Here is a 27,312-nt window from a genome sequence, read left to right as displayed (position 1 = left end):
TTTCCTACGCAAACAGCATTCCAAGCCTCATCAATCCTGGCTGCCAAACACATTGCGTAATTTAGTACTTACTTATCTTGACCTAACTAGCAAATTCTGGGTGCATACCCATCTTGCTTTGGCTTGTTCGCTTGGTCTTTGGCTGATCTTCTGGAACCACCTGGAACCTACTGTCCTCGAGCAAGTCTTGCCCTGGAATTTCTTCTTTACATGTAAGGACTTGATACAGAATAACCTAAACGTGCCTGCAAGTCAGTCCACAGGTATACAAACAATAGGTCTATGTGTCTTTTTTTTTATCTTGATTTAAAAAGAGAGAGAAAGAGAAAAGCCCAGCCTAATATTATAAAGCCAAACTGCTTTGCAGCTCGCAAACCTTTCTGACTGACAACCAGGATTGTGGAAGTGGGCCTTCCTGTTTTCCACAATAGAACAAACTGCAGGTCATGAGAACAACGCTGTGCTGTTCTACAATTTGTGGCAAACTGGTGACAATGAGACACCAGATTTCTGTGCTTCTGTCTCCTGGGAAGAGGTGAGCCTCAGGTCTTGACTATATGCCACACTGACCCACACTTTGGCATCCAAGACCCTAGGGAACGGGCAGCCTGCATGGAAAATGGGAAAACCTAGACTGCAGGTCACTTTCTGGCTTCACCTGCCAACTCTGCTCAAAGAATAGCGGAGCTCACACCCATTTGAGTCTGCTGCACTTTGGAGGGCATTTACAAACATTCCCAAAGACACAACTTCAGTGTTTCACCTCTGCTTCCATAAATATATGTCTTTAGAAGCCCAAAATTTGCCAAAGCCAAAATCACCGAGTTATTGTTGAATTACGGGTATTGAAACATGGTCGATGAAGTGTGGGTGTGTTCAAAAAGGAAACCAGGAAACCCTAGATCACTCAGATGGCTGAAGAACAGTAGCTGGCTTTCTGGTACCTTTAAGAGCATTAAAGTGGTCGGTGTATGTAAAGACACTAAGAAGTGCAAGAAATGACACCTTCTTATCTCTAGAGCAGCACTTATTAGAGTAAGGCATCTGCTGGAATTGCTTGATGTTTAAGGAGTGTATCAGTTCTATTTGTCTCCCTCCAGTTTCTTCGGAAGCTCTTCCATCGTACATAGAAGAGCATCCTGCTTCTAAAGCTCGGAATGCACAGCCCTTCAGTGAAGAGTAAAGAGTTCTCCCGTAGGGAATGCTAATCTGGGGTTACAGCTGACATTTGGTTCTGCTGAAAGAGTACAGAGGGTGAGGCAAAAGTAGGTTTACAGTCATGAGTATGCAAAACAGTGTATTCTTACATTATTATTCTTTTAGTATTGTATTATTTTCCATACAGACAACTTTAAACCTACTTTTGCCCCACCCTGTCCTTTTGTTCAAGTGACATCACATACATTTTACTCTATCACTCGAGTATCATTTGTGACTCACTTGACACCCATTTACTACTTTAATGCTCATCATATAACCTCAATTTTGTAATCTCCCAATCAAGGTACATCACTGCCATGAATTAGTGTTATGAGGCGCTTTCATGAAGTTACCACCTGGACAAACACATGGTATGTAAGTCTGACCGACGACCTATAGAAGGCAGCAATGAACTAGATTGTCCTCATGCTATGTTTTCATGGGAAGTTTTTGCTAAAACTAATTCATGATAAAATATGCTTCAGAAATGAAATGTTGTCTCTTTCCAGCATAAAATGTTCATGGTCTTTACAGACTTTCCCAAAGATTTCAAATTCCTTCAGGTTTTCTTTAGATGCATAAAGAAGTTATCCAAAAAATTAGCCATGTGAGTGGCAAATTTATTTATGACAAGCCTACAATTTTTCCTCAAACCACAGTGACTCCCATTATCTACCACATTCATACTGAGATGTGTTTCCAGGTGGCTTTGGGCTCTGGTGAAAACACTACCATGTAAAACTTTTATGAATTCTTGACTGATACTGAAGACTCCTAATTAAGATGCAGATTCAGAACGAATAATTTGCAACCTGGACAGAAACAGTGGTAAATTTGATAAGACTCTGGGAAAATATTTTACAAAAAAGATCAACATTCACATGAGTCTAGCACTCAAAAAACAAAATCATTAGTTAAGTGGATGCTTTCAATATTTCACATGTTTCTAATAAGTCAACTAAGACCTCATATCGTGGTGCCAACTTAGTCACAACAGAACTGAAAATAGCCATATGGACATGATTAAACAGAAAATATGTTTTCATTACAAATATCTTCACAAGTTTTACACATCCTCTCTCTTTAGTATAAAGAATATTTTAACACCCAATTCTTAACATGTAATCTGAAGGTTAATACTTTGAAGTAACTTATACATTTCTTTCTAAGTTGTGTATTTTTAAAAGGTCATTTGACATAAATTAAATCAATAGTCAATATCAATCCTAAATTCAACATGTAGAACCAGGTCATCCCCCCACTTAAAGATGAAAATGAAGGGAAATTAATTCATATTCTAACTAAAGGAGATTCAATTATTAATAATTATTAATGACAAACATTGATGATCTCCTAACCATATGCCATGCATTTCTGGTGATTCAATTAATCTCACCAAATCCAATAATGTGGGTGGCTATCACCCTCATTTTACAGATAATGAAATCAAGACACAAAAATGCCAGGAAACACATATCCACTAAATGCTCAAGCCAGGTTTGAACCTAAATAGTCTAAACTACTTTCTTTGCGCTTACTAGTAAGTACCCTAAAAACGACCTTTCTGTTTTCTAAGAGATAGTTGTTATGCCCAGATTTCAGGATCCCCAAGAAACCACATCAGGGAGCCAGCCATGTCCGATGCAAAAGCATAAGAGTCTTTATTCGAGCTAGCTCGGCTCCCCCACCTTGCCGACACAGCAGCAGGAAGCAGAGAGAGAGATAACTCTGTGTGGAGACTGGTTATATAGGGGGAGTTGGAGGAAGGGGAGGAGAAAGGACTGTGCTCTGCTGATTGGCCAGGCACAAGTCGGTGTCTTGTTCCTGGGTGTGGCTAGCAGAGACTTAGACTTCCGGGAAGAAGCTCCTTGCCAAACACGTGGCCAAGGTAAGATGGAGCACTTACCCTGGGGCAAGATGGAGGGCGTAGCCCTTACCCTGGGGCAAGGTGGAGGGCGTAGCCCTTACCCTGGGGCAAGGTGGAGGGCGTAGCCCTTACCCTGGGGCAAGGTGGAGGGCCTAGCCCTCGCCCTTTCAATAGTAATTTTCACTTTTCTTATTAAATTTATTGGGGTGGCATTGTTTAATAAGATTGGGTTTCAAGAGTACATTTCTATGATATATGATCTGTATATTGCCCTGTGTCCGCTACCCAAAGTCAAATCTTCCCTCACCATATATTTGGCCCCCCTTTACCCTTTACTACCTCCCCTAACCCTTTTCCCCCTGGTATTTCCCATAATGTTGTCTGTGTCTATGAGTATCAGTTTTATAACCCACACATGAGTGAAGTCATATGGTCCTTAGCTTTTTCTGACTGACTCCTTTCGCTTAGCATAATATTCTCTTAGTCCATCCATGGTGTCACAAATGGCAGAATTCATCTTTTCTTCTGGCTGAGCAGTATTGCAATGCATATATGTACCACATCTTCTTTATCTATCAAAGGGCTCTTTGGTTGTTTCCATGTCTTGGCCCCCGTGAATAATGTTGCAATGAACATAGGGTGCATATATCTTTGCAAATAAATGTTTTCAAATTTTGGGAGTAGATATCCAGAAGAGGGATTGCTGGGTCATATGGTAACTCTATTCTTGTTTTTTTGAGGAATCTCCATACTGTTTTCCACAACTGGCTATACCAGTTTACATTCCCACCAGCAGTGATTGAGGGTTCCTTTTTCTCCACTACCTCTCCAACTCTTTTTTTTTTTTAATATATTTTATTGATTTTTTACAGAGAGGAAGGGAGAGAGATAGATAGTTAGAAACATCTATGAGAGAGAACATCGATCAGCTGCCTCCTACACATCTCCAACTGGGGGTGTGCCCGCAACCCAGGTACATGCCCTTGACTGGAATCGAACCTGGGACCCCTCAGTCCACAGGCCGACGCTCTATCCACTGAGCCAAATCGGTCTCGGCATCAACTCTTGCTATTACTTGTCTTGTTGACAACAGCCATTATAACAGGTGTGAGGTGGTATCTCATTGTAGTTTTGATTTGCATTTCCCTAATAGCTAGTGAAGTTGAGCAGAGGACCTGAACAAACACTTCTCCCAAGAAGACATACAAATGGCCAACAGACATATGACAAGATGCTCAATTTCTCTAAGAGCTGTTTAATTAATTTTTTCTAATTGTTTACTCTTATTTAAAACAAAAATGTTCATTATTAATTTTTTATTGACTTCATTTTTTAGAACAGTTTACGATTCACAGCAAAATTGAAGGGAAGATACAGATTTCCCATATATCCCTACTCCCACATGCACAGCCTCCCCCATTATCAGCATCCCCCTCTGTAATATTGTGATTATAATAAGAAATAAATACTTGGTCTTCTTTCCAGTCCTGAAAAAGAGCTCCTAAAACTCTCGGAATTTTTTGATTGATAGGAGTACCTTTTGTCATTCATTCTGAGTCCCTCTAGAGCACACCTACATTTATGCTTTAAAGTGACTTAGGGTGGGGCACCTGGATAGGGACGGGATGTGTCAGATCACCTGAAAGACCAAGTGATTAGAGGGTAGGAACTTTCAGTTTCAAACCCCCACCTCACCTCCAGGGAAGGGTAAGAGCTGGAGACTGCATTCAAATACCAGTGGCCAATAATTTAATCAACCATGTGGTCTTCAAACCCCAAAGGACAGAGTTCCAAGAGCCTCCGGGCTGTGGAGCACAGGGCGATGTGGGGAGAAGCTCTGTGCCCCTTTCCGCATACCCTAAGCCTTAATGCAGCTCTTCCACCTGGCTGTTCCAGTAATCTCTAAGTAAACTGACTAATATAGTAACTAAACTGGTTTCCTGAGTTCTGTGCTCTGCTGTAGCAAACTAAGCGAACCCAAAGAGGGGTTGATGGGTACCTCCTATTTACAGCCAGCTGCTCAGAAGCAAAGGTAACAAACTAGGCCTGAGTTTGGCATCAGAAGTGGAGGCAGACTTTGGAACTGAACCCTTAACTTGTGTGGCACCTGGTCATTGTCTGCTGAGAAGTGGAGGACTGATTGGTAGTACTGAAAAAAAGCCATAGTACCCACCAGGTCGGTACTTTTGTAAGAACTAATGGACCTACATTGACCTGTCATAATCACCAAAATCCAAAGTTTACATTACAGTTCACTCTGGGTGGTGTACACGCTATGGGCTTGGCAATCTATAATGACCTGTACTCACCATTATAAAAACACTCTGTCCTCCACCTGTTCATCCCTCCCTATCCTCTAACCCAGGGCAATCACTTATCTTTTTTCACTAATCTCCATAGTTCTGCCTTTTCTAAAACACCACAGCCACGTAGATAAAGAAAGGGAGTCTACGGTACAGTAACCTCAGGCGGTGCTCTGACCTAAATTCCTAAGCTGGCAGGTCACAGTGGGCAGTCACATCCCAGGCATACAGCTTCTTCAGTAAAGGCTTATCTTTGCCCCCGGCAGGTCCTGTCCATTGTTTCTATATATCTAGGTTAACACACCTTTGAAATGCCCCTTTCCCACCCCTCGTTCCAAAGCACAAGATCACATAACTATCCCATAGTCCAACCCCTGCCTTGCTTTCCTCCCACCTCCAGGTAATTTCACTTGCATCCTTCCTTAATTTCTAATGCATAAAAGAAATGGCAAAATTGTTGTCATCCAGAGCATTTGAGAGCTTGCTCGCCAGCATGTCGTCAGTCTGGGCTCCAAAATAAACTAACAAAATTCTCTGCAGATCTGGATGTTTCTTACATCAACAGGAAGAATCAGAAACCTTTTCAGATGGGCTTCTTTCCCTTAATAAGAGACATCTATGCTTCCTCCATGTCCTTGATGGCTTTATAGCTCATTTCTTTTCAGCACTGAATAATTTTCCACTCTCTAGATGTACCGCGATTTATTTATCCATTCACCTACGGAAAGACATCTTGGTTGCTTTCACGTTTTTTTTGCCAGTTAGGAATAGAGCTGCTAGAAACATCTGTGTGCGGATTTGTTCTGTGGAAATAACTTTTCAACTCCTTTGGGTAAATACCAAGGAGCATGACTGCTGGGCTGAATGATAAAAGTGTGTTTAGTTTTGTAATAAATCGCCAAACTGCCAGCTGTACTATTTAGCACTCCCCCCAGCAATGAACAAGAGTTCCTGTTGCTCTACACTCTCTTCAGCATTTGGTGTCGTCTGTAGGTTTTGGTCATTGTCATAGGTGTGTAGGAGTATGCTATTGTTGTTTCCACTTAAAAAAAATATTTTTTTAACCCTGGGCATTTCCACACAAGGACATTTGTAAAATTGTTAATGGTTTATTTTAAATGAGGTCTTTAAAGTCCTCTGAAAATGGATGTAAGCCAATAACAAAGATACCTTTTTTTAAACTGATTTGAGAGGAATGGAGAGGGAGAGAGAGATAGAAACATCAGTGATGAGCAAGAATCATGGATCGGCAACCTCCTGCACGCCCCTACTGGGGATGGAGCCCACAACCCGGGTATGTGCTCTTGACTGGGAATCGAACCCAGGACCCTTCAGTCCGCAGGCCGACACTCTATCCACTGAGCCAAACCAGCTAGGGCAAAGATACTTATTTTTGAACTAGAATATTCATTTCTTCTACAATAACTTCATATTGAAACACTCTATTTTTTACAAGCACCCAAAAAAACCATATAAACATTTTTTTTTCATTAGCTATAGTAAAGAAAAAAACTTGTTGGTTGATAGCAAGTCTTAGGCAAAAGTATTACAGTCCACAAAATTAACTGGAGAGAATTTTAAAAGTAACATGCACTATAGACACAAACATCAGGGTACATACCAAGATTTTATCCTCAGTGGCACTTTTAGTTAAAATGACAATTACATGCACTTATTTTTCCTTCACTTTTACTTCTTCCATTATCTGCATGCTAGGGTAGAGAATGAAGCTACAATATGGCAGAGAGACAGGAGACACAGTGGCCCTTCCTCACTCACTACTTGCTGTAGAACCAAACTGACAAACAATGATGAAGCACCGAAATCAACTATAAACTATGCACCAAAATCAAAATCAACTATAGACACCACAGAGAGCTGCAATGTATCTCTATGGAATATGGAAAAAGAGTCTTCAGAGCATGCACTATAGACACAAACATATTCACATTTTCACCATCATCTTAGAAAGGTGAAAGACAATAAGAGATCCCTTCGGGAAAGGGAGAATACTGGTTTCAGAGAGGGAAACCTATCTCATTACCAAGCTTTTGTTTTCTAAGTCACAGAGATACCATAATGCCTGGGTACCTAGTCTCCGGCTGGAGTGGTCTCTATTACATGACTTGACAGCAAGAAAAAATATAAGATAGGTTATCTCTATGAAGCATCTCCCCTGATTAATGCTACCCAGGGAGACAGATTATGCAACTAAACAGCTGGCTAGGAGCAAAGCTAATGTGGCACACCCACCCTTTTCAGGTCCTGTTACCAAACGTCAGTTAATTAATAAGTGAGCATGCCATCTGAAAAATGACAAATCCAAGTGGTCATGCATACATATTTTACCTCAAAATTAGTCTGAAGATTTGGTTAATTCTTACCATCTTAGTCTTTACTCACTGGTATTATATGGTACAGTTAACTCTTAGAGCCTTAGCCTCCATCCATTTAAATTCACCATTTTGAGATCAATTTTATTTCTACTGAATAAGAATGTGTGGAAGCCATGGGTAAGCACATCATATATCCCAATGAGATTATGATGGCTCAGTCTGAAGCAGACAGTACATTAAGTAAACTACTAGTTATAGGTTTTCCTCTTATGTCCTTCATAAACTTGAGCTACAGATTTGCTTGTGAATCCATCTGCACAACTGAGTATTTCCCCTACTTCGCTGTCCTCCAGAATCAGCTTTGAAAAGATGGAATTAAAGATCTTTTAGCTCCAGTATTGTGTTCACATCATTGTAAGTAATAATTCCCTTCGTTAAGGACCCACATCATTCCTCCAATACAGAGACAAGAAATAGATGTGGTGTGTGTGTGTGTGTGTGTGTGTGTGTGTCTAGATAGACATTTCTTCAGAACAATAACAAAAATCAGAAGACTATCACATCTTACAAGATCTCTTTCATTCACCCAGCCTACTCTTGAACTTAAAAGAATTATCAAAAGAAAGCTACCATGGAGCCCTTGATTACTTATAGATATCGAGTAAAAGATTGGACCTAATGGAAGCCAGATGATACATAACTGATATGTTTCATCAACATCTAGTCCAGGCCCTCATCTTTTCTTGCCCGCATCACTCAAGTAGTCTCCTTCCAGATTCATCACCAACTCATCACCCACAAATATCACTTTTCTAAAACACAGAAGTGATCATGTCATATGCCAGCTGAAAATTCTGCAACCACTTCTCACTGGAGCCTACAGAATGATTCCAGCTACTCCACCCTCACCCTCAGGACCTGGTCCCATGGTGCCACTTCAGTGCCCTGAGCTCCCCCATCTTTATTCCCTGTGACTCTGCCCAGCAGGCGCTTCCTCCCTTCTTTCCCCTTTAACCCTCACCACAGGGGGGAACCTCCACACTACCAGGGCCCAAATCAATTGACATTTCTGGGAACTGGACTCGCTGGCACCACACTGCCCCCAAGTCCACTCAGTGCTCCTGACTCCCTGTCCACACTTCTCCTGCCATCTCGGGGCTGCTACTTTTACTGCAAAACTGTCTTTCTGGAAGCCAGGGGCACATGCTGCTAGTACTTAGCTCAATAGCTCAAGGAAAAAGATGGACAGTCAATGTCTTAATAAACATGTGATAGAATGAACTCTAAAACTGCAACTAGGAATTAACTTCCAGGAAATAACACATGATTCCACTCCCATCTGCTGTTTCCTAAGTGTGTGACTTAGGACAGGGGTGTTTACCTCTCCACTGTAAAATGGGAACAATGCCCACTGGTCACAATGAGAGGATCAAGAATGGGAAGGGCCCAGCAAGACACAGGGATGGGATGCAGCACCGTGAGCACCACATCCTCCCCCTCCACCTCCGCCACCTCCTCCATTTCTCCCCCTCCTCCCCCCCCCCCACCTCCTCCACCTCCTCCACCTCCTCTATTTCTCCACCTCCTCCCCCTCCCCAAGTAGCCACCTTCCATCAGGAGAAGTTGAAGTAAACAATGAAAACCAGGATGTCAGTACTAATAACTCAGGTTGAAGAGGGAAGAGTTTCAAGGTAAAAAATGACAAATGAGGGCAGAATGGGGCACACGGAAGGTCACCCTAGTGCAGGGGTCTCTTTTGACAGCAAGATATTTAGACGGGCAAGAATTATGAAAGGCGGATTGGTGTGATCCCTGCTGGGCTCCTGACTCTGCTCCCTGGAGTCCTTCCACTCCTCCGCCCTAAAAGAGTGGGAGGCTCACTTCCAAGTTCTCTTCAATCCCTCCCATACATCACCCTGCAACTTCCCCGCTTACAAAAAGCCAGAAACCTTTGGGCTGGCTAACAGGAACATAAAATTAAGATGAAGTCAGAATATTTGAGACTGGGGTTGACTCTCCAATTCCAAGACCTAATATTAATTAAGTCATCAGCTGACCAGGTTTAGAGTAATACACCACCCAAGGAATATGTAAATTGCTGCTTTCAAAGGAGTTTGCATTTTAAAAGCTCCCTTAGGGATCTCACTAACATCTCCCCTCCCCCACACTTTCCCTAAAACTACAAAGCAAAGGAGGGTCTCTTTTTTTAAAGAAAACAACAGCAAATCAGGATAAACCTAACATTTATAGACTGAAGCCTATTACATACTTTTCTGCAGATTGCAAAGGATTCAGAGGAGGGAAGAGGCCCAGAGTACCTCTGTACAAAGGATATTCTCTAAGAAAGGCTAGGAAATGGGTGTAAACTGTAGGAACAGAGCAGGGAACAGAGGAAGTATAAGGCTGGGGGAGGTACCTCTAGCAGGATCTTGAAAACAATAGTCACTTACAAATGCTCTTCCCCACCATTCCCAGCTAACAAGTAGCTTTAAAGGCCAGGCTCAGCTGTAAGAGGCCCTCGAATTCTAGAGGAAAAACTTAAGAACCAGAACTTACCCAATGAATAATCAGCAGTCAAAAACTGATCTACCATCTCTAACCACATCTCATTACCTTAGCAATTCCCACTCTCAAAAACATCTTATCCTCAGGGCCTCCCCACAAAAAAAGGAATGTTGACTCTGCAACACACAATAAAGATGATAGAGAGTAAACCCCTACAGGATTCTAACTCACTCTGCACTTCTCAGCAGAAGTCTAAGCATGTCATGGTGGAAGGTGACATGCTTTGAAAACCCAGGCAGACCACATGTTGCCGAGTTAGAGAACAGAAGAGCACACTTCACAATTGGCCATTCCTGGTCCCAGTAAGCACCAGGATTTTAGTTAGCATGATGAAGCTGACCAAGAGGTAGCTTTGGCACGAGCACCATTTATTAATGTCTATAATGTCTACCCCCTTACAGCAGGTACATGAGCCTTTACAGCACTGAATTTTGGTGTGGCTTCTGCACATCAAAGGAAGCACATCCTTTTTCTCTCTTTTTTTTAGTCAATAAAACCATGTTCTCAGCACCCGATCAGTCCCAGGCTCTGGAGTTAGAAAAATGAGTAAAATACTGACCCTGCCCTCCAGGCACTTCCTATTGATAGTGTTTTGCTAAACTCATTTTCTTCTATCTACTTACATTTTCACTTATTAGCATTTATTTGTTCAAGCAGGGCTCATACAATTTCATGCTATAAACTATACCATTATTCCTTCTCTAAATAAGCATTTTGTTAACAATTATCTAAAAGCAAGTACCTGTTGAGGAACTGTGCTGGACTAGATTAATTTAAATGCAAAATGTGTCCTGATAAACTCAACTACTGTATTTACTCAGTGAGATCTAAGTCTCTGGGGCAACACCCTTCCCAGGATTCACACCAACAAAAACCTCAGGGGCAGAAACTGCTCATTCACCTAAAAAAAGTTTTAACCTCACAGGCCTTGAGGTTTGATTTTTACACCTTAGACCAGTGATGGCGAACCTTTTGAGCTCTGCATGTCAGCATTTTGAAAAACCCTAACTTAACTCTGGTGCCGTGTCACATATAGAAATTTTTTGATATTTGCAACCATAGTAAAACAAAGACTTACATTTTTGATATTTATTTTATATATTTAAATGCCATTTAACAAAGAAAAATCAACCAAAAAAAATGAGTTCGCGTGTCACCTCTGACACGCGTGTCATAGGTTCGCCATCACTGCCTTAGACGAACCTAGATGAGTAAAGTAGCAATCGGGCCTGAAACCTTGTCAGAATGTTTGGATATGTATTTCCCCCACTAGCTCTACTCCCCTCCTCAAGTTCAGTATTGAAAAGCAATCTTTCAAATAGCATTTTCCTAAAATACTCAATGTCATTATGTTTCTACCAAGTCGATCTGGGGTGGTTCGCTTTGGAGAATCGTGGCATCAGGCTCCTGATGGTGGGGGTCAGAGACCTGGGGTGCAGTCTGACATTGTCAGCTAAGGTATGCATGCCATTGGTCAAGTCACTTCACCTGACTAGGCCGAGAGATTGCAAAATCCCTTATTTTAAATACAAAAATGAAGGAAGGTGTGTCTTTTTTAAAAAAAAAAAATCTTAGTAAGAACAGAGAAAGGTAACTATTAGTGCCTTGATACAGTCCCCCAAAGATGCAGTTTCCTATAAACACTTGGATGACAACTTTCTCGTGGAAAAGAGTTCCTTCCTTTAAACCTCGTGACTTTCTCCAGGCATGTAAAAAGGAGTGGTAACCCATGTCTTCCTGATGTTCAAAGTTACCCCAAAGGGAAATAATACCGTATAAAGAAATGGATAAACATGAGCATAACCTATTCGAGACGATCTTTATGCTCTTTTCCAGCCTTACACTGAACTAGTTCTGTAAAAAGTACATATTTTCTCTTCTCCTGCATCTGCCCTTTGAGTAGCAGCTCTGAGCTTCTCAAGCCCCACCCACCTCTTAACTCCACCAGAGAACACTCTGATGCAATTGACCCAACAGCCCTGGAATCTGCCAAGGAAAAGAGAATAAATTTTCCGACAGTGCCACCTGCCAACCCTCCCCTCCAAACAACCCTGAGTCCCCCCTTACATTTAAGTGAGCCCCTCCAATTCTCTCCTCTCCAGCCTATGCCCTAGTAGGGACACCAGTGATGTTATCAAACCCATTTTCTCAGTGACTGATAATTTAGTGAGATCTACGCAAGAAATAAGATAAGCTTCCTGCTCCTTGGCAAATTTAAAAAACAATTTGCCACCATAACTTTCAAATGTTCATTGGGTTTTCTGGGATTTCATTGAAGGATTATATTCACTAGCAATGTTCAGAAAATGCAAAGACAGGCGGTTTTATATTTTAAAACATATACATTGTTTACAAAATATCAGAGAGTGAGAGCAGACAGAAATCTTTGACAAACCCTCTCTGATTTTATGTACAGTGACAAGCCTAACACCAATGGACCCCTGAAAATGGAATAACCGGAACCTCAAGGCAAAAAATGAAACACGGGGTGGGGGTGGGGGTGGGGGGTGGGGAGTGAGAGAGCTATCATTTATTGAGCAACTACTATATGCCGGGCAATACCCTGAGAGCTACATATACATCAAGTTAGCTAAATCTCAAAAAAACTAAAAAGAAAGTCTCCTTTGCCTCACTTTTCAGGTGACAAAATTGAAGATCAGAGGCACTGAATACCTTGGCCATATAATCAGTGGATGGGAGAGGTGAGATTTGACGGAGGCTAAAACTCACTCTAAAGCCTAAGAGCTTAATTACTATGCTAAAAAGGATACATGGTTCATCATCCCGAAAGGGGAGTTTCTCTCTCAAAACTATACCTTTCACTTGAAAAATTAAAGATCCCAGAGTAAATTCACAGCTTTTTCTGATGATCTACACAACTGCCAATTCCAAACCTTTTAAGCAAAAATTGACTTTTAACGTGTATATTAAGGTGTCTGACTCTCAAAATCCCCACCCAGGCAATGCGTCTACCTGCCTACCAACAGCTCCATCAAAGTAAATCTAATACCCCCAGGCATGAACCCTTCTTGAGTAAAGCTCCCTTCTCCACGCAGAAGAACTATTTTTCAGAAATTATGCCAAGTCCAAGGGCGGTTTGAAAACATTACTGGCCATTTCAAAATACATGACAAGACATTTAGCAAAACAAGTCCCATTGTTTTTAGCCCCAAACATGTAACAACAAATACCCTGTAATTCTACAAGTTGAAAAACTGCAAACACACTAAGTGAAGTTGGTGGTGGTGATGAGTAAGGCTACGGTTGCTCTTCTCTCCTGGCCAGACAACAAATGGTGAAGAGATAAACATCAGTTAACCTCAGCCTCTTCCCAGCTCCAACTGTGACAGTACAGCAGCCAAATACTAATTATTTACATTTACTCTTTGAAGGACTCTTTCCAGCTTTTTCCACCCCAGCTTCCCAGCAGGTGTCCCAGATTAGACTGTGGACTACCCCCCGATTGTTTAAGAAATATCTTTGATGTGATCTGTGGCTGGTTATTTTTTAATTAGTGTTTGAAATCCTATACCGTGTGCATTTAACCCCCTCAGAACTGGAGCCGGAGAAGGACGACTCCCACCCAGGTGCGGGCTGGCCAGGTCGGCGCGCGCACAGGGAACCCCGGGTCGCCGAGGGGCTGCCCGACGCCACCGGCCCGAGACCGTCCCTTCCCGCGCCTCCCCGGCTCCAGGGGACTCACCAGGATGCCCATCACGTCGGTCCAGAGCCGGGAGAACGTCTTGGACATGCCGGCCCCCGTCTCGGACTCCGACTCGGACTCTGCCTCTGGCCCCGGGCCGGCTGCTCCCGCATCCTCCATGGCCGCGTCCCGCACGCTGGCCCAGCGGCCCGCTCCCTGGGGCACACGCGCCCCTCTGCAGATCGCGGCCGGCCCCCGGCGCCGGGTCCCCGCCCGCGGCGTCACCGAGGCGCGCACCCGCGCCGCATCCCCCTGCGATCTGGCGGGGCCCCTCCCGGGCGCCCGCACCTCGGCTCGAGGTGGCGGCGGGCTGCGCAACTGACAAGTCCACAAACTTTCCCACCCCGGCCGCGCGCGGCCACGGGGCAGCAGGAGGCAAAGTTCGCACCACTGAGCTCTCCGGCGGGGAATCGGGGCAGCCCAGGAGCAGTTACACCCGCCGCCAAGGCGTTTCTTCCTGTGACGAGGCCCGACGCACTACGGCACGCGACTCACTCCGGCCAGCAAGTCCGGGCAGGCTCCCGCCCGGGTGATCGCGGTGCCCCCGGGGCTCGGGAGCTGCTCCCGGGACCCCTCTCTTCAGAATGAGCTCTTCCAGCTCCACATGACTCTCTCCCCTCCCCGCGACAGAGAGCGTTTAGCAACAAAAGGTGCTCTGATGTCGGGCTCTTTGCATGGAAATGAGCCACGGCCAGGAGAACAAATCGCCTGTTGAAAGAGCAGCCGCGCCGCAGCCTCCCGCCCGCACTGCTTTCCAATCCCGCCTCCGAGTCGCTGAAACACTTTGGTCAGCGCAAGTCCAAAGTCCATCCTTCGGCGACCGGCGCGGAGAGCGCGCACAAGTCGTCAGTTACAGTCCGCACCTCGCCGTTCGGGAAGTCGAGCGACCTCGGGAATCCCAACTCGGCCTCTGTCGGCCGAGACTGGGTTGAAAGACGAGTGTGAAAGCGTGGGCACGAGCCATTGTTTGTGTCGTTTTCCTTGGGAGTGGGGACATTTTGGTCCCGGGGTGCCCGCAATGCCGTGCGCTGCTAGGGGTTTCCGCTCATGAGGGGAATCGGCCTTTGGGTTTTAATGGTTCCTTTGCAGCAAGGGCAAAGGGAAAGGGCCATTTTCAATACGAAATGTGATGGCTGTAACCATCTAGCCAGTCCACACTGGGGGCCCTGTGTGTGCTTTTCCAAGGACAAGATTCGTGGCAGATTTATTTTATGAGGGAAATAGCCCTGTAGAGGTATTTCCCCTTTTGTGAGTCTCTCTTTAAAAAACCCTCAGAGAGCCTGGGCGGTGTGGCTCAGTGGTTGCGCATCAACCCATGAGCCAGGAAGTCATGGTTTGATTCCCGGTCAGGGCACATTCCTGGGTTGCTGGCTCCATCCCCAGTAGGGGGCATGCAGGAGGCATCCGATTATGTTGTTTCGCTCTCATTGAAGTTTATATCTCTCTGTTCCTCTCCCTCTCTTTCTAAAAAAATAAAAAAAATAAAAATCAATAAAAACATTTTTTAAAAAAGAAACAGTACATTATAAGAAAAAGAAAAAAACTTCAGAGAATTTTCCCTGGGATATGACAGTATATGTCACCTTTGATTTGGTGATTGATCACTTTGTGAAACAGTCAAGAAATCACTAGGAACCTGCCCATTGGTGAAAGGAGTGAGTGGTACAAAAAAACAGGTGAGGTGCCCCAGGCAGAGGAGCCCTTGCTGGTTTTAGAGGCCTCTGTTGGTGTTGCTCTTTTCTTCTGAGCCCACAAAAAAAAAAAAAGGAAGGGGAAAAGAATGTGTCCTTGAAATCCCCTTACTAAAGCATTAATTACTGGGATAACTATCAATGCAAATGGCTGAATAGCACTTACAGAAAAGTCCAAATAATTCAATGTAAGAACATAATCCTCCATGACAATATATTTTGAAAGGAAAGAAAAGGAATGAGAAAGTTTTCCCTTGAAAATAAGGTAGTATTGTGTTGAACTAGAAAGAGCAAAGGAAGCTGAATCAACATGACCAGGCCTAGTATTTCTTGTGCTGATGTCAGAGATGCTCGGAATCCAAATAAATTCAGTTGAAGCAGTAGTTGGCTTATAATAAATTATTATTATTACATCTATAAAGACATGAAAATACGTAAATGATGGGAACAGGTAAAATGCCCTTTTAGAGTTGATTTTACTGGTATATTTAAGAATTTCATTGTACAATATTAGCCATTTGGTACTTTATTAAATTCAAGAAAATACAAAGAACTGTGCTGCTTCTGCCAGCAGACAGCTTATTCTCTGCATAAATACTTTCCGGCAAGTGACTAAGCACAGAGTCAAGAAAATGGAAATGGGGGGGTGGATTAGGGCTCCAGTAACAGCCTTTCCCTTAACTCATCAGATGACCCAGAGGCAAAGCACTTAACCTTTGGGGGGTAGGGATGTTTGCAGTTTCCCAGTCCTAGAAGAGACAAGACCACACTCATTGCCACCTACCTCCTCAGAGGTGATATTATATTTCAGGGTCACCTTTTAGTAACAACACATACACACATATCGGCATAATTCAACCTATAGAAATCCATCCACTCTAGATAATCAGGCTCCTTTACCCAGTGCTCCCTAATAAATAGATACAAAAATGAGATAAGTAATGTTTGGGGAGGGAGTGGGAGAGAATGTTGATAACAATATTTTTTTTCTTTTATTAGCATTTACTTTATTCTGAATTTAATCCCAGGGCATAAGTTTTTGTTTCTTCTGGACTATCTTTTTCTTCTGTGCAGCCTCCTCTTCTAGTTTAGGAACAATCTGCTGTTTCTCACTAAGGAACATCTCCGTGTGGCAGAGAGAGCTCATGTATGGGTAACCTGTCCATGAGCTCTGTACGCTCTGTGTCACATCTGGGGAGCTTTGTTCACCTGGATGTGCTCAATGACCAGCGGATCTACATCTAAACCCTTACGGTCAGCATCACTCTCTTCATTTTTGAGCATGTGAAGCAAAAATTCTGCATTCTTTTGGGCCATTGACTCGGCATTGGGCCCCACTGTTTGGCCTGGGCACACCTACCAACACCACCATTGTAATAATGGAAAGGCACACACCGCTTCCTAGAGTGACATCCTTCAGACACTTGGCGGCTTTTCTGATATGCATGCCCTTGCTAGCCTGGTCAGTTTCATGAGTGTTCTTAAAGTGAACATGAAGATTTGAACCTCTTGATTTGCATGATTTTGTGGGGTTTTCTGGGTAAAGTGAATAGTGAACTTTTCAGAGGTCACCTCTGGCCACTTTTGGGAAGAGCTTGATAACAATGATTTTGTTTTCTGTACAGGAACATGAAATTTTGAGTAGTCACTTTTTTACTTCTTGAACATGAATAGTTTGGTTGACCATTTAAAAAATGAAGCTGAACCTCTTTACTCATCAACTTCATGATATAATGACCCCTCAAAATGAGTCTGATTATTCTCCCAAATTTTAGTCTTTTTTCTTTAGTTAATGCCCATCTTTATTTCCAACAATTCCTTTGGGACTTTTTAACAAAATATGAAAGACTAATCATCAATATCACAATCATCATCATACTATTCCAGAGTCCCAGGGGGTACCATTTACAAAAAGCTTTTAGCATAGGGTGGGAAAGGGCCCATGAGGTGATCTTGGTCAAATCCCTAATTTTTCAGATGAAGAAATGGTCTCCAGAGGACTTGAATGATCAGTCTAAGTGAGCATAGCTACACGGAGCAAAATCAAAGGCAGACATCCTGATTACTTTTAAAAGTGCTTTCATTTAGATTGCAATGTATTTGATTCTCACAAAGCTCAGGAAGGTAGGCAAGTTTGGATGCTCCATTAAAGATGTGTGTACAGAAAATATACAAAAACCCTGCTCTCCTTTTTTCCCTTTCCATGGGACTCTGTTGCATCCAGCTCATTGGCATTGTTATGATGTTGGTGGAAGAATTCCAAAGGATCCTCTTCTAGAAAATCCTCTTTTAGAAAGGGATCTAGAATAAGGAATTTCCTTGTTTATACCTAAATGTCTTGAGTTACACAAAGGAGTAATTCCTAGCTCTGGAATGTGGTTGTTGAGTAATGAATTTAGGAGGTTATCTCTAATAGGGTGGGATCATTAGAACTATTCAGTATTAATGGTAAAGATAATAATAACAGTAATATCAATATCTGTCATTTACTAAAGATCTATGCTATGACACTGTTTGACATTTTTAAATTATTTTATTTAAACTTTAAATAGAATATATGATTTTTCACTACAATCCAACCCTCCCACCCTGCTCACTTCCCATTTCAGTAGTACTCAGTGGCATCCATGTATTTGTTCAAGCTACCAACTTCAGAGATATGCTTGGTTCCTTCTCCTCCCACACCATCACTCTCACCGAAACCGAGAATTAGCCCTATTGATTCTACTTTCTAAATATAGGGTATCCTCCAAAAATGTATACCTACTCTTTGAATAATTATAAAGGCAGTGTTTATTAAAATACATTTCATTTTCAAAATTGAGCTATTAGCTGTTACAGTGTGTATACATTTTGAGGGACACCCTGTGTATGTTAAGTGCATCTACTTTTCTCCATCTCCACTGCCACTGCCTTAGTCCATACTACCATCACCTTTTACAATTTTTATCTAGATCAGTGCTTCTCAAGTGTGGACTCAAGGACAGAAGCATCAGTATCACTTAGGAACTTGTTAAGAATGGAAATTTCCACCACCAGCCCCAAAAGTCTACTGAGTTAGACACTCTGGGGGTGGAAGGAGTGATTTGCATGTTAACAACCTCCTCAGGTAACCGTGATATCTGCTCAAGTTTGAGAGCTACTTGGAACTATGAAAATGTCAAAATAAGAAAAATAATGAACACATTGTTGAAGAAATATTTAAGTTTCACAATATAACATATTGAAAAACTATACCAGTAGATTGCTTTAAAAGTTAATTAATAAAAGAAACTGTCATGAGATAAGTTAGTGGAGATTGCAAAATCAGATGTTCAGAGATACTTGGTCTTAAAGAGCAGACCATGAAATACAGTCAGGTGCTGCATAGTGATGGTATAGTCAACGATGAACCACATAAACGACCGTGGTCCTGTAAGATTATAACGGAGCTGAAAAATTCCTATTGGTGGGTGACATCGTGACATCGATGTTACGCGTGCATTACTCACATGTGTGTGTTTGTGGTGATGCTGGTGGAAATAAACACACTGCACTGCCAGTCATGTAGAAGCAAGCACATACAATTATGTACAGCACATAATACTTGATAATGATTAAAAATGACTATGTTACTGGTTTATGTTTTTTCTAGACTATATCATTTATCGGTATTTTATTCTACTTATAAAAACATAGTTTGCCGTGTTATGCTGGCAGCAGCCTCAATACATCTCATGTTTACTGCATCTCTTGATTCTGTCATTTTCTCTTGCATTTGATTTAATTTCATGTTGTTTTATACAGTAACATGCTGCACAGGCTGTGTCCTAGGAGCAATAAGCTACATAAAGCCTAGGTGTGTAGTAGGCTATTCCATCTAGGTTTGCGTAAGTGCACTCTGTGATAAATCACCTAATGGCACATTTCTCAGGATGTATTCCGGAGGTTCAGCAGAGCATGAATGATTGTATTGGAATAAAAATGTGTTACCCATAAGAATGGCTCATGTTTTAAGAAAACAGCTTCATTTTAATACTTTTTATTTTTGAAAGACAACACATTTTCTTCAGAGAAAATGTGAGATTAAACAATTATAAATAATCCAATTTTTTTTCTACCACATTGCCTTCTGAAATTGAGCAATAGAAATAGATCAGCTCATTTAATTTTTGCCAACCGTCAGCAACCCTCTCTGGCGTTTCAAGGCAGGGCGTTCCACAATGCCTCAGAGAACTAACTTCAAGGAGAGAATGAAAGCCTAAAATATTTTTTCCCAGACAATCCCAAAGAAATATTTTCCCACAAATCACAAATGCCCTAAAGGTGAGCCAAGCCCATGCTAAGGCATTACCTGTTTAAAAGCCGCTTCATTATGGAGCATTTGATAAGAGATCAGAAAAGAGGGAAGAGAGATTAAAACAAAGTGAAGATGGCAGGAACAGGCTACGGAGAGAAGCTGAATAAGCTAAATGAGGATTCCGGGTTGTAATACTTTAAGCGAAAAAAAATAAATAAATAAATAAATAAAAAATAAATACTCTTATTCCACTCACTGGGAGAGGAATCCTACTAGCCTAGCCAGTTAGGTTGCCATCTTTGTTGTTACTATGTAGACACCGTGGTTCTGCCTGGGAATTACTCTTCAGGTACAACACTGCCTTGAGTGATACTTCACACCACATAGCAGGATGAGACTAGATCATTTCTAAGCCTGCTTGTAAATCTGAAATAAAAGGATTCTGAACTAGTCAGTAATCCACACTATAGATAAGAAACAAAAAAATTCTGGGTGGGCTGCCAACACTGAATTCACAATGCTGAAGGCAAAGAACCAGAAGACTGGAACTCACCATAAAATTGCTTCTGAATTAAGATGAGGGCAGTGTCTCCTATGGAGAGCTGTGAGGTTGTGTGAGAGCAGCCTGACACTTACTGAGAGAAAAGAAGGAAGTGCCGAGAGGGAACCATCTTTGGAATCTTGCTCCCTGCTATTTACCTTTTCAGCTTGAGACAGTGTAAAAAAAAGTGCTAATAAGAGATCAGAGATTATGTTAAATGTTTCCAAATTATGCAAAAAAGGGGGGGGAGGGCTTAAAAGCACAGCTGGGAGGTATCCTCCACCAACCAAACTGCTTCATCAATCTTGTCTAGTTTATGAATGCTACTCTATGAGAATGCCTCCTTGGCTGTTGCTATTGCTTAAATATACTTGTGAAAATATTTTTTCCCCGTTTAATTGAAAAGCTCCAGTTAAAACTGTTGCTCTGCTTCTTCGAGGTGCTGCAATATTATGCACAGGCAATAACAGCATCTCACTAACATCAATCCTGGGAGCCGTAGAAGATGATTACAGTCTTCCCCAGAGTTGGAGTATTTTTCAGAGTACTTTGAACAACAACCCCCAAGATATTTTATGATTAATGACACTTGCAAATAACTGTTTAAAAAAGCGGAGTATTGAGCTGAGTATAGCATTCTGGGGAAAGTATGTATTAACTCATTAAAACAAAGGAGCGTGTGAAATCCTTTTTCTGCTCATCTTTTAAAGGAGTCCCATATTTACTATATAAATTGCTTGAGGAAGAGCCATGATTCTGAGGGGCAGTGCCCAGCCTGATGTTAACACTGGATATGGCTCTGCTTCATTCTGTTCTGGTCTTTCATGGAGGAGCTAACATTTTGGATCAGTGAACAAGATTTTTATACTAGTAAAATTTCTGCCAGCTATTAAAAAGAACACTCTCTTTCATTCCTGTTCCTGGGAGATGGGGGGGGGGGGGGCCCTCACTTTCCATTCAGCTATAAAATTCTATCATTTAAGAATCTCTGAAACATTCATTTTTCTTCTCACGCAATCTAACTCCCCTTCTTTTCATGCATAGTGTTATAGTCTCCCCCAGTCATTCAAGGCCATTTTCCTCTCCTGGGTACTTTCTTTGAAATTGCATTTCCTGTGACACACACAGAGTCATGGGCGTATGTGCACACACAGCACAGTGCGTGCACACACACACACACACACACAAAGGCTCAGTTATCTCCGTTTCTCTGTGCTGCCTTATACAATTGAAGTTATAAATAAATGAACTTGGTGAAGAACTCATCAAAAGAGGTGGCTCCATGGGAATGTCTCAATGAACTTCCCACACATGGAGCTATAAGTGTGAGTGGCAGGACATTGGGGTCATGGCTACTTCTTTAAATAGTGCCTTGGTCAAGCTTAGTGAAACAATTCCCTGTTTAAGGACGCACATAACATGCTCCTTTGGTTAATGCTGACCTGTATGAGGTTGGAAATAGATCTAAAAGAAATATTAATATGGGAAAGCAAACACCAGATTTTCTGGATCATTTCCCTCTCAATGAACACAAATATTTTTAAAAGGAAAAAAAATGGGTTGTCTACGCATAATTTTTTCCTCTGCCTTATAAATGAAACAACTGGGTGCTAGTTACTTTTCATCTAATGAATGTTCTCAAAAATCAGATGATGTTGATTTCAATAGCAAAGACGTACTTTACAAAGGATGCTTGTTCTAGAAAATGAGGTCATTTGGACAGTCTACCCATTAAGAAAAAGCCTATTTTGCTTCAGAGGTCACCTATTGGGGCAGGAAATCCATCTTTCAGCCAGTACACTAACATCTGGCCTAAGTCTTCTGGGCTGAAATGTCAATTTCCTGGTCTAAATAGAACACACATGAAAGAGAAAAAGAGGAAAAATACCAATCTTCACATGCTAAAGAATTCTTCAACAGTAGCATTAAATAATAAGAATTCTCAAAAAAAGTAGCTATTCTTTAGTGATCAACAGATAAAATTAGTAAAAAACATTTATTTATTTCTGTAATAATTACTAAAAGACAAGAGGCTGAAGCTAAAAGGTAGCAAAGAGACAAATTAGCCATTCACTGGTAAACCTATAAGTAAATCAACTTTAATCTGGACCAACTAAGCACAATTCATTATGACTCATTCCAGACTGGGCCAGATTTACTATTGCACTAAGAGAGAGGAAAAGAAGTTTATGAACTAAATTAACAGAATAAAACTTTAAAAAGACAAATGGGAGGCCTTTTAATCAACATAAGAAAAATGATTTTTTAAAGCTGCTTAAAAGTGTCATAAAATGTTTGGTATAATCTTTAAAATAAGCTGCCCCATTTATACTACTTTTTATGTAATCTTTGAGAAAATGCCATGATTTTGTCTAGTCTTTTTCCTGCTGGTTCAAAGTAGAGAAATGTTTCATGTTCATTCATTCATTCGTTCATTCATTCTGCAACAAATATTGGGTGCTGATTGTGTCTGACATCATATTAAGTGTTGACAAAAGACAGCTTTGGTTTTCAGGAACATCTTATCTAGTAACAGAGCTAGAAAAGTAATTAGTTATCATATAGACACAACAAAAAGGTGCTCAGAGGAGAGGATGATCAACCTGATGAAAAATGAGAAGAGTTCACAACGGACATGCTTCCTATCAATGGTTTAAATACCACACAATTCATTGGCCAGTCAAGGAAATAAAAGAAAAGGCATCCAAGGCAGAAGAAAAAGCCTGAAAGATTTAAATAAGTGGGTAACATCCGTGTGGAGGGTGAGATAGGATGTTAGAGCTAAGAAGCAGTAACATGAATGGATGATCCTGTATGCCAAGCTAAGAGCAGGATTTTATTACTAAAGTTCCTTTCAGCACAATACTTTGTGTAACTACACCCCCTTTCTCTTCCAATGCAAGTGTGTGATAAATTTTGATTATTTCTTACCAATTACATTGCTGATATAAACAAAATGGAACCATTGAAAGTTTTAAGCAGGGAAGGGTTAAGCTGCCTAATTTAGGTACACGTTATAATTAACTAGAGGCCCAGTGTGCGAAATCACATGAGACCCAGACCCGCCCTGCTGGTGGGATGCAGAAACCCGCTGCGCTGTGAGACCCATCAATGTACCTCCTGGTGACTGGTCGTTTGGTTGTTATGGCATTACAGCATTATGGCCACTGGCCTTTTATAATATAAATGGCAATTTGGAGCCTAGAAGAGGGTGAAATTTGAGACAAGGTGATTTTCAAGAGTTGTGCTATTCATTTAGGCCAATGGTTGCAGATTAATAACAAGGCACTTTGGCACATGCATATCAGTTCCTGTCTGATCCCACATTGCTTTTCTAGCCCGATCTTCTGTTATGGTCCAACGTACAACTACTCTGGGAGGCTCTCACCTACTTTCCCCCACATTTCCTGTATTTCCTATTTTCTGCTTCTCTATTGTGTTCAGTCTATCATTTTTCCTGAAATACTCCTCCTCTCCCCCAGCTTTATTGAGATATAACTAACATATAATATTGTGTAAGTTTAAGGTCTACAAGATGTTGATTTGATACAGTACAAAATGACTACCACCACCACATCACCATCACATTAGCTAATACCTCCATCACATCACATAACGGCAATTTCTTTTTTGTGGTGAGAACATTTAAAATTTACTCTCTTAGCAATTTCCAAAGATATCATACAGTATTGTTAATATAGTCACCATGCTATATTCATTAGATCTCCAGAAGTAATTCATCGAATAACTGGAAGTTTTATCTTTTGACCAACAACTCCTATTTCCCCCACCCTCCAGCCCTTATAACCACCATTCTACTCTTTGTTTCTATGAGTTTGGTGGTTTTACATTCCACATATAAGTGATATCATACAGTATTTGTCTTTCTATGTCTGACTTATTACACTTAGTGTAATGCTCTCAAGGTCCATACTTGTCTAAAATAGCAGGATTTCCTTTTTTCTCATGACTGAATTTCATATATATAATCTTCTTTATCCAATCATTTGTTGATACTTAGGTTATTTCTATGTCTTGGCTGTTGTGAATAATGCTGCAGTGAACATGGTAGTGCAGATATCTCTTTGAGACCCTGTTTTCATTTCCTTCAGACATATGTCCAGGGGATTGCTGGATCATATAGTAGCTCTAGTTTGAATTTTTTGAGAAATCTCTATCATGCTTTCTGTAGTTCCCTTTACATTCCTACCAACAGTGCACAAGACTTCCCTTTTCTTGGTTTCTTTATTTTTTGAAAGAGACACAGACGTTTATAATAGCAAAGAATAAAATCCATGGTGTAAGTAAGAATGGAAAATTGGGGAAGACAGGCCTTGAGAAATGGGAAAGGACACAATGTCTGAGTGAAAGTGGTCCCACAGGTAGGAGGAGAAACATGATGGCATTATGTCGAGGGAGGAAAGAATTACAGGAAGAAGGGAGTGATCAGCGGTGTCCAACATGATAGAAAAGTCAACAGAAGTATCAACTGAATACTCATTTTGGGGGTCACTGGTAACCTTACTTAGCCAGTGCAATTTCAGTGGCAGGAGAAGGAGTAGAAAGAAGACTGCAGGGGATTGAAGAATGATGGGAGAAAAATGGATGAAAAAGATGATAGTCAGAGGGGAATCACAAGGCTTGAAAAAGGGTTTTTAAGGATATGAAAGGTTTGAACAAATTTATTAGTTAAGCAGAAAAGAACTAGTACAGAAGGAAAGATATGAAATTTAAAAGAGGGTACTACTAGAATAAGATCCTAGAGGAAATGATGGTGATGATAACAAGTTACATTTTTATTTTTTTAAAATATATTTTATTGATTTTTTACAGAGAGGAAGGAAGAAGGATAGAGAGTTAGAAACATCGATGAGAGAGAAACATCAATCAGCTGCCTCCTGCACATCCCCTACTGGGGATGTGCCCAAAACCAAAGTACATACCCTTGACCGGAATCTAACCTGGGACCCTTCAGTCCGCAGGCTGACGCTCTATTCACAGAGCCAAACCAGTTAGGGCACAAATTACATTTTTTAAAAATTATTGTTTTGGGGCTTATTTTGTGGCCAAATAGACTAGCCATTTCCTGTTAATACTTTCTTTCTACCCAATAATACAACAAGATGAATCAGATGCAAGCATTCAAAGTTAGAATTATATTCTAGTCACATTTACCTGAAGCCATATCCAGGCCATAGTCAATGGATTTTAGGGTTCTCACAAAATCCTTATTTATACTTTTCAGATATTTCAGTTCAACAAATGTTTACTACTAGTAAATATCTATCCTGTACTAAGAATAAGTCACAGATACTGATATCTTGATGAGCTTAGTCAAATGACATAAACAATATGCTCAGATCAGTGTGATAAACAAATACACAGGTTCTTGATGAACAGAAAGACTGGGGAGTCATTGCAACCTAGAGTCATCATGGGAGACTTCCTGCAAGAGGCGTCCTCTGAACTAATGTCTTGAAGGAAGAGTTGAAATTAACCAGCCATGTGGGGGCTAAGCTATAAGAGCAACAGGAGAAAAGGCACACAGACATAAAATGATAATGTGATGGAAAGACTTAGCCCTTTGTTTTATGAAACGCTAGGTGGTCAGTCACACTGCATCTTGTAAGCCATGGAGGTTAGTCTTAATGCTGCTCATACTTTGTATTTTGATGCTTCCCAATTTCCTTTCTGAGGTGGTAACCTTCATTTTACCTTCCAAGTGTGTCATGTACCACTGACATTCCCTGGGCCGAGTAGGTAATTCCACAGCTTACAATGACAGCATGCATATGAAAAGCCGTGGGCCCATTAGGGAGGAGGTAACATTTGCAACATTTCACTAATGTGCAGGTCAAATGTCCCTGAAGGCCATGCTCATTTTTGTCGTTGTCTTTCCAATATTAGTACTTATGAGCCAACCCCCTTGGTATTTTCTAGCAGCAGTACCAATTGGCTGTATACAGAAGACTGCATCCCAGATCTCCCCACCAACTCTGGGGTCTGGAGGAATTCACAATCTTCTTGGCTCTTAGTATCTTCAACACGAATACTAAGAGGATAATAAGAGATCGTTGAGGTCTCTTCCATTTGTAATGTTCTCTAGTCCTAAAAGTGGGCATTTAGGTATAGGAATTGGCTTAAGGAATAAAAATAAGGAAGGAAGAAGGCTCTAAAAATGTGGGGAGCTGGAGACAGCCTTTCGCACTTAGTGAAAGTTATCTCTATAATGGATGGGTTAAGCCATCTGGAAGATAACCCATGTAAGAAATGATTATGCAGGCATTCTTGCTGAGACTAGAGTGTTTCTTGATACTCCAACTAGAAATCAAGCAGTATCTTCACAAAGGCAGCAGTGGCATGTGACTGATGTAAAGAAAATTGTAATTGTAAATTGGTACAAGATTGAGAAATTTTGGCAGGTTGCATCAAAATTCATAAAAATATTCATATCCTCTGGTACAGTATTTAGATTTCTGGCAATTTAGCCTAGTAAATTATTAGAAAGCAATAAGTAGCTCTGTGCTCAACGGTTTATTATTTTTATTTCATTTTATTTTTCAATTACAGTTTACATTTAATATTATTTTGTATTATTTTCAGGTGCACAGCATAGTGGTTAGATAATCATATACTTTACAAAGTATTCCCCCCTGATATTTTAAGTACCCAACTGGCACCATACATAGTTACTACAATATTATTGACTATATTCCTTATGCTGTACTTTAGATCTCCAGGATTATTTTGTAAATACCAATCTATACTTCTTGATCCCTTCACCTCAAAGGTTTATTATTGCATTTTTAAAAATAATATTGAAAATG

General features: G+C 41.1%; 1 protein-coding gene across 4 annotated transcripts in view; it reads right to left on the bottom strand.

Moving 5' to 3' along the window:
- SASH1 (SAM and SH3 domain containing 1) overlaps positions 1 to 27,312 on the bottom strand; it is a 220,206-nt gene that overhangs the window by 153,774 nt on the left and 39,120 nt on the right. Inside the window, exon 1 of one of the 4 annotated variants that reach the window (XM_070417870.1) lies at positions 13,975 to 14,649. The exons of 2 other annotated variants lie outside the window; for them this stretch is intronic. In XM_070417870.1, coding sequence (XP_070273971.1) covers positions 13,975 to 14,094 — 120 coding nt within the window. In that variant the 5' untranslated portion in view covers positions 14,095 to 14,649. Of the gene's footprint in view, positions 1 to 13,974; positions 14,650 to 27,312 lie in introns of those variants that run through there. One more of the 4 variants, XM_070417873.1, reaches the window with a different exon arrangement.

Source organism: Myotis yumanensis, unplaced genomic scaffold, assembly GCF_028538775.1.
Source record: "Myotis yumanensis isolate MYYU_CA2020_CCGP unplaced genomic scaffold, mMyoYum1.0.hap1 SCAF_6, whole genome shotgun sequence".
NCBI classification, from domain to species: domain Eukaryota; kingdom Metazoa; phylum Chordata; class Mammalia; order Chiroptera; family Vespertilionidae; genus Myotis; species Myotis yumanensis.
Note: the sequence above shows the minus strand (reverse complement) of the source record. Positions and strands in the feature narration are given on the sequence as shown.